Source organism: Manacus candei, unplaced genomic scaffold, assembly GCF_025592945.1.
Source record: "Manacus candei isolate 608988 ecotype Guabito, Panama unplaced genomic scaffold, ASM2559294v1 h1tg000014l, whole genome shotgun sequence".
NCBI lineage: Eukaryota > Metazoa > Chordata > Aves > Passeriformes > Pipridae > Manacus > Manacus candei.
The window spans coordinates 56,673,892-56,687,983 of NW_026138062.1; the positions used below are offsets into that span (position 1 = coordinate 56,673,892).

Genomic DNA, 14,092 nt, shown 5'->3' on the forward strand with positions numbered 1-14,092 from the left:
TTCTCTGCCAGCCCCTCAGCATGCCTTCTCCAGCGGATCCACGCCAGCCCTGGTGCTGGCCTGTGGCCAGCTGGCCTGCCTCCACCTGCCTGTCGCTGCCAGTCATGGGGCAGAGGTGACACTCTGGTCAGAGGAGGGGAAGAGCTGAGATGCTGTGCCACAGAACCACTCTCCCCCGGCAGCGTTATGCAGGTGATACAGCAAAGCAGCAACTGGTGCCAAGCTCCTAGGAAAGGAGGAACTGATCATCATTCCCGGGACATGATGAGGAAGGAATATGCAGAACAACTTGCAACAGAAATGCAACAGGTTTACATGAAAAACCCACTCCGGTCCAACAGAAAGGAAGGTTGGTGGTGATGGTGGCATCCGACTATCCTCTTGAGGAGAGCCCTGTCTCCTGTCCTGGATGCTGGCCTAGGCACTCGCTTCCCACCCTTCATCCCCCTTAGTACGATTAGGTTTTAACCACTTGCCAGCAATGTGTGGGACTTGGTGAGTGCTGTGGGCATGAGAGGTTGCAACACAAACTTCCCTCTGCTTTGAGATTACAGATCCAAGGGCGAGCAATTCTCCTACTGCCCCGAAAGCAGAGAATGTGCTTCAGAAAACAGCTTGAATGTCAGCCAGCAGCTACGGGACGGTGCCCCAGGCAGGAGGAGGAGGGAGCCCCAGGAGTGCTCACCTCCTTTGCTGCTGAGGAAACAGGACTTTTCCTTTAGTGGTGCAGAGAAGGCTCTTCATGAAACTGTTTAACCCAAGATCTGTTATCAAAAGCCTAATCACTGTGATGCCCAAATGGATGCAAAGAGAGATACCCTTATTATACATTGCAGTAAATACCTTCTATTTTTGTCAAGTCCTAGTAGGACAAGTGTGCCTTGGTTCCCTGTATAAGTGAGGTCTGTCCCTTCACAAACCCTCCCTGCATATTCCCAGGACTGTCATCTTCCACTCCCTCCCTCTTGCTCATTCCCTCTCTCTCAGATGATGCAGAGTGCCAGCAAGTCCCTCAATAGTGTCATATCTGTCCTTTTTATTCATTGCAGGGTTTATTTTTAGCCTGAAACAACTGCTTCCTAAAAATGGAGTTCCTAATGACACGGGAGCTGGACACAGCTATGTAAGGTATCCAGGGCTTGGCCTCACAGCTTCTCCTGTCTGTCTCTCTCTTTGTTGTGAGTCCAGGACAGCAAAGTTTGCTGCTCCCCACCAGCCTTGCAGCGTTTGGGCTGATCACCAGGAAGGCAGCAGAAAGAGAAACTCAGTTCAAACTTCACCTGAAGCCTTGGTCTCCCCCTCTTCCCAAATCAAGAAAGAGAGGGATATTTACCCACCCTTTGCTGCACTCCAAGGGCACCCCTATGAAGGCAACTTGCTGGATCCTGGCAGGTTTTTACCTGCTTTTCTGCTGCAAGGCAGAAGAGGGACTGAACTTCCCCACTTACGATGGGAAAGACAGAGTGATCGACCTGAACGAGAAGAACTACAAGCAGGCTCTGAAGAAGTATGACATGCTCTGCCTGCTCTTCCATGAGCCTGTGAGTTCTGACAAGGTCTCCCAAAAGCAATTCCAGATGACAGAGATGGTCCTGGAGGTAAGTGCTGCTGCATGTCCCAGTCGGGATCAGTATCACAGCTCTGGTCAGAGCTGTGGAGAGGAGCCACAGGACAGGACAGTCAAACGGTCTCATGCAGGGGAGGTTGAGCACCCAAAAGTCTGTGTTTGTTTACTTGCATTTGAGTTAGCCCCTGCCTGAATTCTGGAAAGCCCAGAAAAAAAGCCTCTTTTGTGCTCTTCTCAGTTGTTTGCTGGGAAATAGTCTTTCTGGATTGTGTGTCAGAAACCCAGGCAATAGCGAGTAACCTTGCAAACCTCAGCAACATGAAGTGAGCTCAGCTGAGCTTTCTCGAATCTCAGCACAAACCTGAGTACATAGCTTGAAATTTTTCGATCCTTCCTCATTCTGTGCAAGCCAGTATCCCACTCTTATTCTGGATTCAGTCCCACTTTTTATCCCACTAGGAGAAATCTGCCAAGAAGCCTTATCAAACCGTGCAGCACACGGGCGTCCTAGCTCCCCATCTCAAAATCTCCCCATTGGTGCAGCATTAAATCCCTTTTTGTTTTTCTGACACTTAGTTGCCTGCTTGGAATCAGTCTATACCTGCTTGCTAATGCAACCATTCACTTCTGTGCTAGAAAAAGAGTGTTGTTAATTCTTTTGTGAACGAATCCTCAGTAAAATAAATCATGGTAAAAATTGCAATGTAGATTAGTAGCATTTTTCTTGTAGTGTAGCTGTAATCTAGGGAATCATACAGCTGCAAGCCTGGATTGTTAGGTGCCTATTTCCTGCCACAGGCCTGCAAACAGTCCCTCTTAGCTAAAAGACACATTTGGAAAGAAAGTGCGAATTGCAGAAGAAACACTTAAACTTCATTTATCAGATCCAGAGAGAAAATGCATTGCATCCCTAGAAGTATAGCAAATGTGAATTAGAAAATACGCTTGCTGAGGACTCAGACCCAAAAAAGTCCAGTGTCAAGTTCAAGGTCTGCTGACCTCCTCAGCCAGCCTCATGACTGCCTGAAAGAAAGATTTAAAAACTAACAAGATTTTAGTCACTTGTCAGGCAACAGGTACTTTCTGCAGGTGAGTGATCAAATAACATTTGGCAAAGAAGAGAAAAAAATTATGCTGGAACTCCAGCCGAAATGAGTATTGTTGGTGGTATAATTCCATTGTTATTTAATAGGATAGCTATTTTGTGCTTGATAGGTGGCAAACTGTTACTAGGGACATATTTATAGAAACCTGACAGAAGCATGCCCCATCCCTGGAAGTATTCAAGGCCAGGTTGAATGGGGTGCTTGGAAACCTGGTCTAGTAGAATGTGTCCCTGTCAGGGACAGGGAGGTTGGAACTAGATTATCTCTAAGATACCTTCAAACCCAAGCCATTCTATGTTTCTATGATTCTGTGGTCTGTTGTGTACTATCAGTTTGAGTCCCCATGACACCTAAACCAATGGTAGCAATCAGACCTATCAAGCGTGTGATGGATTCAATACAATCTGGCTTAAAACTTTTGTTTTTCAGGTTTGGATTCAGCAGTTGAAAACATGAGCTTAGGACTCTCATGATTTATTTGTTTTCTGACTGCCTCTCTGCCATGGACTTCTTATGTGACCTTGGGCAAGAGACAGAGGTTTAGACCCACAGGAGACTTTACACAATTGCAGTGCTTCAGTCCCTTAGCGCTCATCTACCAGCTAACTGTGCCACACATCAGCTGGCACTTGTGGCTTTGACCTCAAAATTTCCCAAGCACTTGCAATGCTGATTCAGTGCATGTCTCACAGTTTCACAGTCCCTCCCCTGGACTGGGAACTGCCACAGCAGCAGTCTGACAGCCCAAGCACAGAGCAATCTGCAGACTGAACATTTCTTTGCCTTTATCAGTCAAGGGAATCAGATGGGGAGGGGGTCTCACAAGGCAACAGAGAAGATAGAATATGTCCTATCCTGCACAGGATACAGCCCAGCACGGTGTTAGTGCTCCCAGTTTCTGTACTAATTCAACCATGGGAGCACTCAGGAAAGGAGTAGGCAAGCCAGGTTGTAATCTGCTCTTTCGTGTGATATCATTCACCTCCCTTACCTCAAACCATAATGTGCCACGGGGGTAATTTTCAACTTTCTCTGCCAGAGCTCATCCAGCTGTTGGATTTCACTGCATGTTCACCAGCACAGGGAAAAGGAAAGAAATGGCTGCAGTGGCTCCTTGGCTATGTTCACCTGTGATATGAGCTGCCTGGGATCAGTATCCCTGGAAGCAGTCAGCAACTGAACCCAGCTCTCCTGTAATTTGAGCACATACTCAGAGTAGTGAGCTGCTCTGTGGGCACAGGAGCAGTGACAGGGCTCTCGTTCCAGCCAAACCTGGGAAAAGTTCACTCAGGAAGGCTTTACATATCTAATTTCAGTAGAGGGTTCATGGTTCTGAGTGCTGAAGGTCCTTTACACCTAAAATGAAGTATCTAAGACTTAAATACTCCAGCCCTGACTATTCCCTGCCAGCTGGCTTGGAAGGCTCCCAGTGCAGGGTGCTGCCTATGGTAAGATGCTCCTTTCTGGGGCACCTTATGTTTTTCCACCTTACTGTACTGACAATTTTCCTGTAGTTTTACAATGAGACATGCTGCTTCCACAGCTTGGAAAACATCATGTCCTTAGCCCCGCTTTCATACAGTGGCACTGGTGTCCATCGTTAGGAGTAATTGGAAGCTTCCATCTGACACGCAGGCAGGTGTGGAGCCAAGCAAAGGTCTGAGCCGGGTGGTTGAGTTGTTACATCATGTTGCCTGATGTACATATGTGTGTGGTCACACAGAGGGAAATGGACTTAATAAATGTTAAGTCCAGAAAACCCCCCAAAAGTCCACCCTTTCTGTTTCTCCCACCTGCACCTTATAAGAAATGAGTAATCCCAAAGAACAAGGAACTGAAGAATTATCTGAGACACCAAGAAAAGAGCAGGAGAGATCCAGCATGATTTCCTTGAAATATGTAGCTCATCAGTAATAAGATCTGACTGGGGCCTCTCCCAGGAGTGAGGAGCACATGAGGCTCTCTAACTGAGTCCTTTGGTGTTCTACGAGGCTTGAGCTCTCATGGCAACATTTTCTTCTTTCAGGGCACTTCAGCCTCTTCCCTTCCAAGACCCTGCTCTTCACAAAACTTGCAATAGCTTTATTATGTATGACATCAGTGACTCTGGAAAATTTGGTTCAAAAGGGCCAATAGCCAATAAAGTTACTAGGGGAGGCAGCTGACAGACAGACTGGAGTGGAGAGAGGAAAGAATCACAAGGCTATCATATACTTAGGAAATAAAACTGAAAACCTGACAGCACGTAAGTAAAGTTAAGCACTTATTTAAGGACTTCACCAAACTATAACTGTGAACAGCAGATTGAGAAGTGATATGATAGGAAACATTTCTTTCCCAAAACAAAAGACCAGCTTAGAGGACTGACTGACACTGTCCAAATCTCAGGGTCCACACCCACTATCGCCAGAAAAGGGATGATGTCATCAGGCTGATATTACAGTTGGCACAGCACATGGGGTTTTTAGTTCCCTGCACCCAGGTGCACTGGGAACCATCACCAGATTCCCACGCAGCCCAGGGTCCCTTTCTAGACTAGAAACCATCATGAAGCAGTCCTGAGAGCTCTTGCCACCTACACTGCTGGGTGCCACCTGGTAAGGACAGGATCCAGGGACAACTGAGCCCTTCTGGGAGCAAAAGGAGCTCCTCTGTCATCCTTTGTGCATGACAACAGCTCTAGGGATAGCAGTGACAGCCCCTCAGGTCCCAGTGGAAAAGCTAGGGGCTGTTGGATTAATCTATCAGGATAATAGCCAAAGCAATGATTGGAGATGCCTACTGTTTTCTGCCTAGGGTGGAAAAGGGTTGGAGAACGATTGGTCTAAGACAACCCAGGGCAGAGATATCATGAGCACAGTCTGTTTCATAGCTCAGGTTAAAGGACTCTTCTCCTTTGCTTGCCTTTCTCCTATGACTCCACTCTGCTCCACAGGCTACTGGAAAGCACCTACATCTTGAGCGGGGAAAATCCTTCATACAGGGCAGTGCAGAGGTTGAACCAGGCAGTCCCAGAGTGAACAGTAGCTATTTCTGGTCTGTGGTAATGTTTACAAGAGCTCTGCACACTTCATGAGGTGAGCACAGTGAAGAAGAAGGCAAAACAGCCAAGCAATCACAATAATTATTTAACAGGAAAGTAAGAGAAAAAGCTTGTCCTAAAGGGTCTCAGTTTTAAGGAAGAAGGGTCAAGAGAGGAAAAGATCAAAGCAGTGAAGCTGAGAAATACCAGTTCTGCTTTTCTTCTGCTCTGTATCTCCCCTAACATACTTTACCCTGTCTCATACCACCACTTCTCAGACCTTCTCCCTTCTTCTCACCTCTGAATCTCCTAAATAGGGAGTTTTGCCTTCCAGTGGGCCAGCCTTTCTCTCTAGGGAATCATGTAGCAAGAATAACAAGCAGTGGGATTAGGGGTTTTCCTTTTGCACTTTTGAAGCTCTTTCCTCTGCTGAAACTTGCTCAGTCTTGGCTCCCCTGTCATTCTTCCCTTGCCATCTGTGTGCATGTGTAATATCCTTAAAAAAGAGAGGCTCATCAAGTCCAGATATTTTAGTCTCTTCAGTGCAACAGTGATCCTGGACTGAAAGTTCATGGAGAACTGCCCTAGCAAAAACCAGTCTGATTAGTGGTAAGAGAAGAGGTATGTGGCTACTAAAGGTATGTGGCTTCCACTATAAGTAAGCTAATGCAAAAAATAAGGAAGGAAGGAAAAGGAAAAAATGTGCAACAATTACTTTGCCCTTTGAGGCCATGTAAGTAGGTCTCAACTCATCAACAGCCAGCACACCACCGATTTTTAGCAGCAGCACCCAGGAGGATTTCACTTACTGATATGCCAGTCACAAAAACAAGTTACAGAGAGCTCCCTGTTTCACAGATGGGCACATTGACATCCAGGGACAGCTATGTTACTTGATCTTTCTGTATAGCAGTGATAGAAATAATTTCCAAGGCTGCATTACCTATCATTGCCATGTTTCTTTCTTTGAAGTCCCTCTGTCAGTTCCCAGTAGTGAGTTTGAACTGGCTGCACGAGCAGCATTTAACATAAGAAACCACTTTCAAAGCCATAACTGTGCTTTGAAAGGCACCTTTCTCATCTGCTAAATTATGATTGGAGAGAGGATTGTACTGACATCAGATCTTAGAGCAGAGACTAGCTGTAATCCCAGGATCTAAAGAATACAAATGTCCCCTGGAGACATGGCAGACCCCTGCCAGCTTGGGTTAGCTTTGCTCACGGAGTGCAAGACCAAGTCTGCTTAGTCTTTGCAGGCTTCCTTGGCCTTGAAGCAATGAGCTCTTATCACTGTCCAGCTGTTGCAGACAACCTCTGTAGGTACCATAGAGTCATAGAATCATTTAGACTGGAAAAGATCTCTAAGATCATCGAGTCCAACCATTAATCCAGCACTGCCAAGCCCACCACTAAACCATACCTCTGACGGCCACAACTACATGTCTTTTAAATACTTCCAGGGATGGCGACTCCACCATTTTCCAGAGCAAACTGTCCCAGGACTTGACCAGCCTTTCAGTGAAGAAATTTTTCCTAATATTATTATTTTCCTAATATCCAATATAAACTTCCCCTGGTGCAATTTGAGACCATTTCCATGCAAGATCTTGAGCTGCATGGAGACTCCTTCTGAGTCACTGCTCCCTTCAGAAATGCAGTTGAGGAAAATTGTTGAAAAGTCCATCCTCTTTGGTATTGGCCATCCTGACACACTAGTCAGCTTCCCCAAAAAGTGCCAGCAAGGTTTCCCAGTGCCTTCCTGCTGGGCTGGTTCCTGGGGGGCAGAGTCTCACTCTTGTACGATGAGGTGCCTTTCATAGAAACACAGGATGGTTTGGATTTGAAGGGGCTTTAGAGATCATCTTGTTCCCTCCTGCCCATGGGCAGGGACACCTTCCACTAGACCAGGTGTCACTTCCCAATAAGGGTGGGTCATCACACCAGGTTGCTCAAAGCCCCATCCAGCCTGGCCTTGAACATTTCCAAGAATGGGGCATCCACAGCTTCTCTGGGCAACCTGTTTTTGTGTCTCACCACTCTCACAACGGTGAATTTCTTCCTTTGCCTGTCCTGAGGGCTTGCTTGAGCTCATACTTGCCTAGTCAGTGGACATTGTGGTGTTTGTAGTTATCATTTCATGTTCTCCACCCTGGACCTTGACATTTCTCAGGATCCTGACCACAGGCTGGGGCAGCTGTTGCTCTGCAGGGCAGAGTGGGTACGGTTGGCCATGCCATGCTCGCCCACCCCGACCTTATTCCAGAACTTGGTCTGCCAGTGCTCTTCATCTAAAACTAAACTAATCAAAGCCTGTGACTGCCCTTCCTTCATGCCTGAGTATCATTTGTAGGGAGAATGGAAAGGGGATATGATAATTCTCTTTAAACACCCGAGAGAGAGAAGAGCTATTTAAACTCAAAGCCTGAGGACAAATGGTCTATGAATAAAACAAGTCTGGAACTACAAAGTCCCTGATCATCAGAGAAGGAAGGCTCAAGGGGAGAACAGTCTAACCAGTTTTAAATGGACATTGACGGCTTTGTGACAGAGATTGAATGACATGATTATGGGTCTGATGACCAAAGATATCCTTTTGCAGCCTCTGTCTCTAAATAACAGGCACCCAGGCAAGAAATCCATGGCCTAGGAAAGGCCTAGCAAGGTCCAAATTATTTTCTTTTTTCTCCTTTGCACATTGGGATTTACCTACATACATGAAAAAAAACTTGCCCAAGGAAATAGAGCAAGCAGCAACAATGAAGAACTCAATTCCCAGGCAGTCACTCCTCCCCTCCCCAGTGCCCCGGGAGGGTCAGTGCTCCCTCTTGAGCAGTGCTGATGGTGCTCATTCCTGTGTGCTCTCTGACGCAGCTCCGGTGAAGGCCAGCTGCCATACATGATACGTCCTTTTTCTGGGAACCCTGTCCAGCCCTGGCAGGAGACAGGCAGCCGTCAGCTAGCAGACCTCTGACACCTCGAACCCTGTGCAAAAAGGGCTGTGTATATTTAAAGCTTTCCTCAGTTCTTATTTCTCTCTGCTCACTCCTTGGGTAAAAGGTTTTCTTGTCTCAAGGACCCCTCTGTTCCCCCAGGACCCTGCCTCCCTAATCCTTCCTGCAGATGCAGGACCAGAGCTCCCAGTTCTCACCTGCAGCATCCTGGACTCTCCGGGATTTCAGAGGTGCTGGTTTACACCCACTTGGTCAGAAAGTGGAGAAATCCAGCTTGTTCCTGGGAGCTGGAGGCGTACAAATGACATGGGCAGTGGTCTGCGTAGGTGAATGGGCTGAATACCAAGCATGCTTCCCTCCTCCAGCATCTAATGAAAGGAACCAGCTTGTGCCCTGCATGGGTTTCACAGCCGCATCCAGTTGTCAGTTTCAATGCAATCTTTCTGAGGCCAGAAAGACAACAAGGCAGCAACGGCCTCACTTTTCTCAGGGACAGCCCCCAAATTGCACCTTCAGTCTCCCTTTTGCCAAAGGGGAGGTTAGGGGGGTGTGCCTCCAGCCTAATCCCAAACCCCACAGCCTGGGGCAGCACATGTGTGCACACACACACGTCCCCGTCTGTCCTTGGCATACAAGCTACACAGCTGAGTTGGCAAAACATCTGTGATGTAGTACCAGTGAGGACTGGCTGGGAGCAGCAGCAGGTGGCCCCTGCACCCATGGGTGCTCAGTGGCACAGGCATCAGCCTCGGTTAGTTCGTGGCTGAGGGGGCTGTGCTTTGGCTTACAGCTCGCTAAAATTAGGGATGCCTGGAGCAGATAAAAATACAGCCCTAGCTATGTGAAACCTTTAGGGAGGCAGCCAAAGAGCACATCGTATGTCTAACTGTGCAGAGTGGCTGTGCAGCAACTGAAGCTCCAAGGCAGTGTTTTTGGAGCATTACCTGTGAAAGCCACCTCTGAGGGAGTGACCTTTGGGTGTCCCATATATGGGGACTTGCCTTTTAGTCCAAGGAGCAGTGACCCCTAGGAGGGGAGGTTCAACCTCTCCAAGCAGTTCAGGTGGTGGAAATGCGTTGGAAGGTGGGACACACAATTCTTCTTCAATCCTCACTGCCAGCAGAGTGACTTCTCTAGTGGCAACTGCTCAGCAGGCTTCTGGCCCTGCTCTTTGATCATCATGATGCTTCAGGACTTCTAATTTACCAGCCTGAATTATGGAAGAACATAGTGTGCTATGCAAGGGAATGCTAGAGGAGACAGCACAGCATTAGGAAGGAGAAATAACCCTCTCTGCTCTCCAAGAAACTGTCCACTGGCTTAAACAAGAGAAGCCAACTATAGTGTGAAGGCATGAGCCCTGCGTTAAGATTCAAAACTTCTGGGGAAATACCCTAGACACTTGCCATCTCCTCCTACTGATTCTGAAAATAAAAACCTAACATTTTGAAATATAAAATCATCATCATTTCATCAACCAGTTTCTGACCATCAACATCAACTGCAGCTTTAAAGAGAGTAGTAGAGAAGTGTAGACTGCTTGTGGAACTTTTCCTCATCATCCCCTGTTGCTCTTCTCCTTGCATTGCTGGAGTTTTGTTCTTCCTCCACTGCTAGATAGGGAAACAGAAAGCTCCCCATGTGTAAGAGAATTTTACTTACAATGGCTTTCAGTTACCCAAACGCCCCAGACACCTGTCTCCCAGCCTGAGCAGCTAAGAAAGTTGAGCCTTACTGTCTGTGGGAGCTCAGTGCTAGAGAAGTGGGAAGAAAATCCAGACCAGAATGCCATAATGTCACTTCACAAAGAAATCTGACCATGCTGAGACAGCCACTCCTTCCACCCCCATTTGTAACCCTCTCTGCTGGATTTTGTCTGCCATTTAGCAGCAAAACTGACACTAAATGCAAGGTTTGGCACAATCAGTGTTGTCTGCAGCTGGAATAGGAGCATGGTCAGGCAGACAGTGATATTTCTACTGCTGTATTACCTGGGATTTTAGAATGACCCCGTGCAACTTCTTAAATCTCAAAAGCTTCCCAGCATCACACCTAAGTTCAGATAGGTACAGTGGGTGTGAAGCTGAGATGTTCGGCAGGGAGCTGTGTCTTTCCACACCCATTATTCAGAGTGCCTGTTACTGCTGACACCATACAAGATGAGGTGGTTCTTGCTTACTCGGTGGTACTCAAGCTTCACTTTGGGCTGGCATGTCTCGCACATCCCAGAGGGTCATGCACTCTCTCATGCTTACCTAAATTCAAGTATGCCTATTACCTGAGCCATGTGGAAGAAAGGAGGAGTGTGCCCAAACTCACACCTCCTTTTCCGAAGGCTGCACAGAACAGAGCTTGTGATCCTGTGGTTAGAAAGTATGCATTGCAAAGGCTTCATGCACATGAGAGGAAGGCTGGAAAATGTGCATGAGATGTGAACTTACAAGATACTGGGCTCTTTGCTCATCCTCTCAGCCAACTCTGCTTGCCCAAATCTCTTGCTCTACCTCAGGGATTGCATGATCAGTAGGTCCAGTTCTTCCAGGGCAGTTTATACCCTCCATCTCCCTATGCAGCTGTTGAAGCTAAATTACTCACTATAGAGGCTGACACAAAGGCAAGGCCTCTGGCTGGCCAAGACTTCAAGCAATATGAATTTAAAAGCATGAGGAGGAGGAGTGGAAGGAGGAGGGGCTGTGTTCTTAGATTACAGTTGCCTCTGACCCAAGGTCCTGAGCCAAGAGGATTGTCAAGATTAGAAACATTATCTGCATTCAAATCCCCACTAGCATTATGGAATCAGAAAATACTGTAAGGGGATATATAAATGCTTGATACTGTAATGAGTAGGGGGCAACTAGCCAAACTGCTGTGCCTCTGGCATACTCCATGTTTTGCTGCCATATGGGATTGAAGTATAGGTGTGGGAACATATCTTCACCTACGCACTGGTCAGACTCACCTGCTGCAGTGGAAAGCAGGGAAAGCAAGGCCCTGCATAGCTGGCACTTTCAAAAGCCACCACATAGGTACTGACACCCTGCAAAGGTCTCCTGCCCCCAGGAACTGCCACAGTAGAAAGAGCTAAAGAGAGTCTCATGTTACACAAAGAGTTCCCTGTTGTGAGACACTGCTCTGAGGATGAGCACAGGCTGTACTGCTTTCCTCATTGTCTCATTAGCATGAAGGTCTCAGCAGAGGAGCCAGGGTGCCTGCTTGGCTCCCAGCTCTGTCCCCTCATACAAACATAACCCACAGGCACACATACACCCTGTACACATGCACACACCGTTACACATCTTCTCTCGGGATGAGCCTCTTCAGAGGGACATCTCTAAACATTCATATCCACAATACATACACCTCCAAGAGACAGTCTTGCTAGACACAGTCACACAAGCCCTGTCACACCAACGGGCACACCTCCAGCGTTACTGTGGCCATTTTTGACCACTGAGCACTCTCAGAGTCTCATACAAAGAGGCTTTCATCACATCACCCATGTTTTCTTGACACATTTACTCTTTCCCAGCAAGATCCCATGCTCACAGCTACGTAGCTACACCCACACCTCTCCAGACTTACCTCGTGTGAGCTGCATACTGACATACATGACTCCTGATCAATGCCTCCTCTCTTGCAGTCAACCCAACCACTTGTTTGTAGCAGGTGTTGCAGCTTTTCTGACCTTCTTCAAACACCCACAAGAAACCTTAACCATCTTCTGTGTGCAGGGGTCAAGAACTATTGGGCTTAAACTGCCCTGACTTTGTCTGGCACATGGCTCACATAACTCTGAGTAGCTAGATAAGTATCAGCTGGAGTGGACATGACTGAACAAGTCTTCTTCCCTTGGGCTTTCTGTGTTTTACCTCTGGTCACAGAGCAGCCAGAGCTTCAAGCATTGACTCTGAGGAACCTCTTGCCGGTGTGCACAACTGCCAACAAGCATGCTGAAAATGTCCCAGAAAGCTGATGATCCTACAGGCTCCATCCCCTTGTCCAGGAAAGACAGATACCCATTATGGGGGATCTTCTCTCACCATCTTGCTTGGAGATGTCTAGAGAGTTCACAAGAGGTGTCCATCTCTCACAGCAATATTGGGTGCCAACTGCTCTCAGGTGTTCCGAGATGTACAGCCGTGGTCTGAGCCAGGAGATGGGATGCCAGACCAGTCAAACTAGTGCTCAGATGCCTCATCATTGGATATGCAAACATGAATCAGTGCTCTGCCCCATTCAGGCAGTGTCCATGGCACAGGCCCCAAACGTGCAGCCTTACCTTTGTTTTAAAGCACTGGCAAAGAGCAAGGAAAGAGCATTGAGATGCCTGTTTCCTGTGTAACAGAAGCACCCCTTTTGCTTCACATGGTGTCCCCTTAAGGACAACAGGACAGATAGCCACAGGGGGTTCAAGGCTGCAGTGTTGCTGTGGGGGTTGGTGTAGACTATGTCCTCCTGGAGGGCTTTGGGTTTGGAACAGGCCTGGGGATGCATATTTGTTGGAAGGAAGGAAAGAACCACATTCTTCATCATTCCCCTTTGCTCAAGCAAGGTCCTGAGACCTGATCATCAGGGTGTCTGTCACCATCCTCCAGAATTTCGGGGACAGGCTGGGTGCTGTCCCGGCCAGCACAGGGAGTTGGCCGGCCCCATGACGCCCCACCGCACAGGCGAGGTAGCTGCCCCACCACTTTTGGTCCCCAACACCTTTAATTGCTGCTCACTTTCACAGTGGCCGGGCACAGGCAGAAGCTATTTATAGTAGGGGAGCCACGGGGCCGCACGGCTGCGGTGGCAGCGCCACTGGGTGACATTCAAACTGGCTTTGACTCTGGGGCAGGCACTAAAATGGGTCGGGCAGGGGGGCTTCCTCATAAATCAGCCCTCTATATCTCTGGTCATGGCTTTTCATCTGCCCCTCTCCTACCGCCGAGCACTGGCAGCTGTGCCCTAATAGGGACATTCCTATCCCAGAGACCCCTGACCCCTCATCTGCATCATCCCCCACTCTCCAACGGGGTTGGGAGGAGGAATAGCAAGAAGACCAAGGCATTCATGGATCAGGAAGGGAGAGGGAGCAGGAAGAGGCTCTTACAGCTGCTTGGTGGTCTCAGAGCATCATTATCACCTTGTATGGTCTGTAGCATGTTTGTAGTGGGGCTGTCAGTCACCTGGTGCTTAAGTGGACCCATTTTCCAGGGTCACTGCATCTCTAGGAGCCTATCTGGAATTCACAGGGTCTCACCCGGGGCTGCTCCCACCATGGGGCCCTTGCAGAGCTTCTCTCCTTTCCTCACATATCTATTTTCACAAAACAGGCAGGAACTCGATATCTTCAAGAGGCCCCTTCGTCAAAAATGGTGGGAACAGGGGGCAGTGGTTTAGAGAAGCTGTGAGAGGTAAATACGAGCATGGCTGGGATTAGATGCATTTCTTTAGCGAAAAG

At 48.0% G+C, this 14,092-nt stretch overlaps 1 protein-coding gene across 1 annotated transcript in view; it reads left to right on the forward strand.

Moving 5' to 3' along the window:
- The first annotated feature begins 1,170 nt into the window (after nt 1-1,170).
- CASQ2 (calsequestrin 2) overlaps nt 1,171-14,092 on the forward strand; it is a 32,517-nt gene continuing 19,595 nt past the window's right edge. Inside the window, exon 1 of the mRNA XM_051779673.1 lies at nt 1,171-1,598. Coding sequence (XP_051635633.1) covers nt 1,365-1,598 — 234 coding nt within the window. The 5' untranslated portion in view covers nt 1,171-1,364. The remainder of the gene's footprint in view (nt 1,599-14,092) is intronic.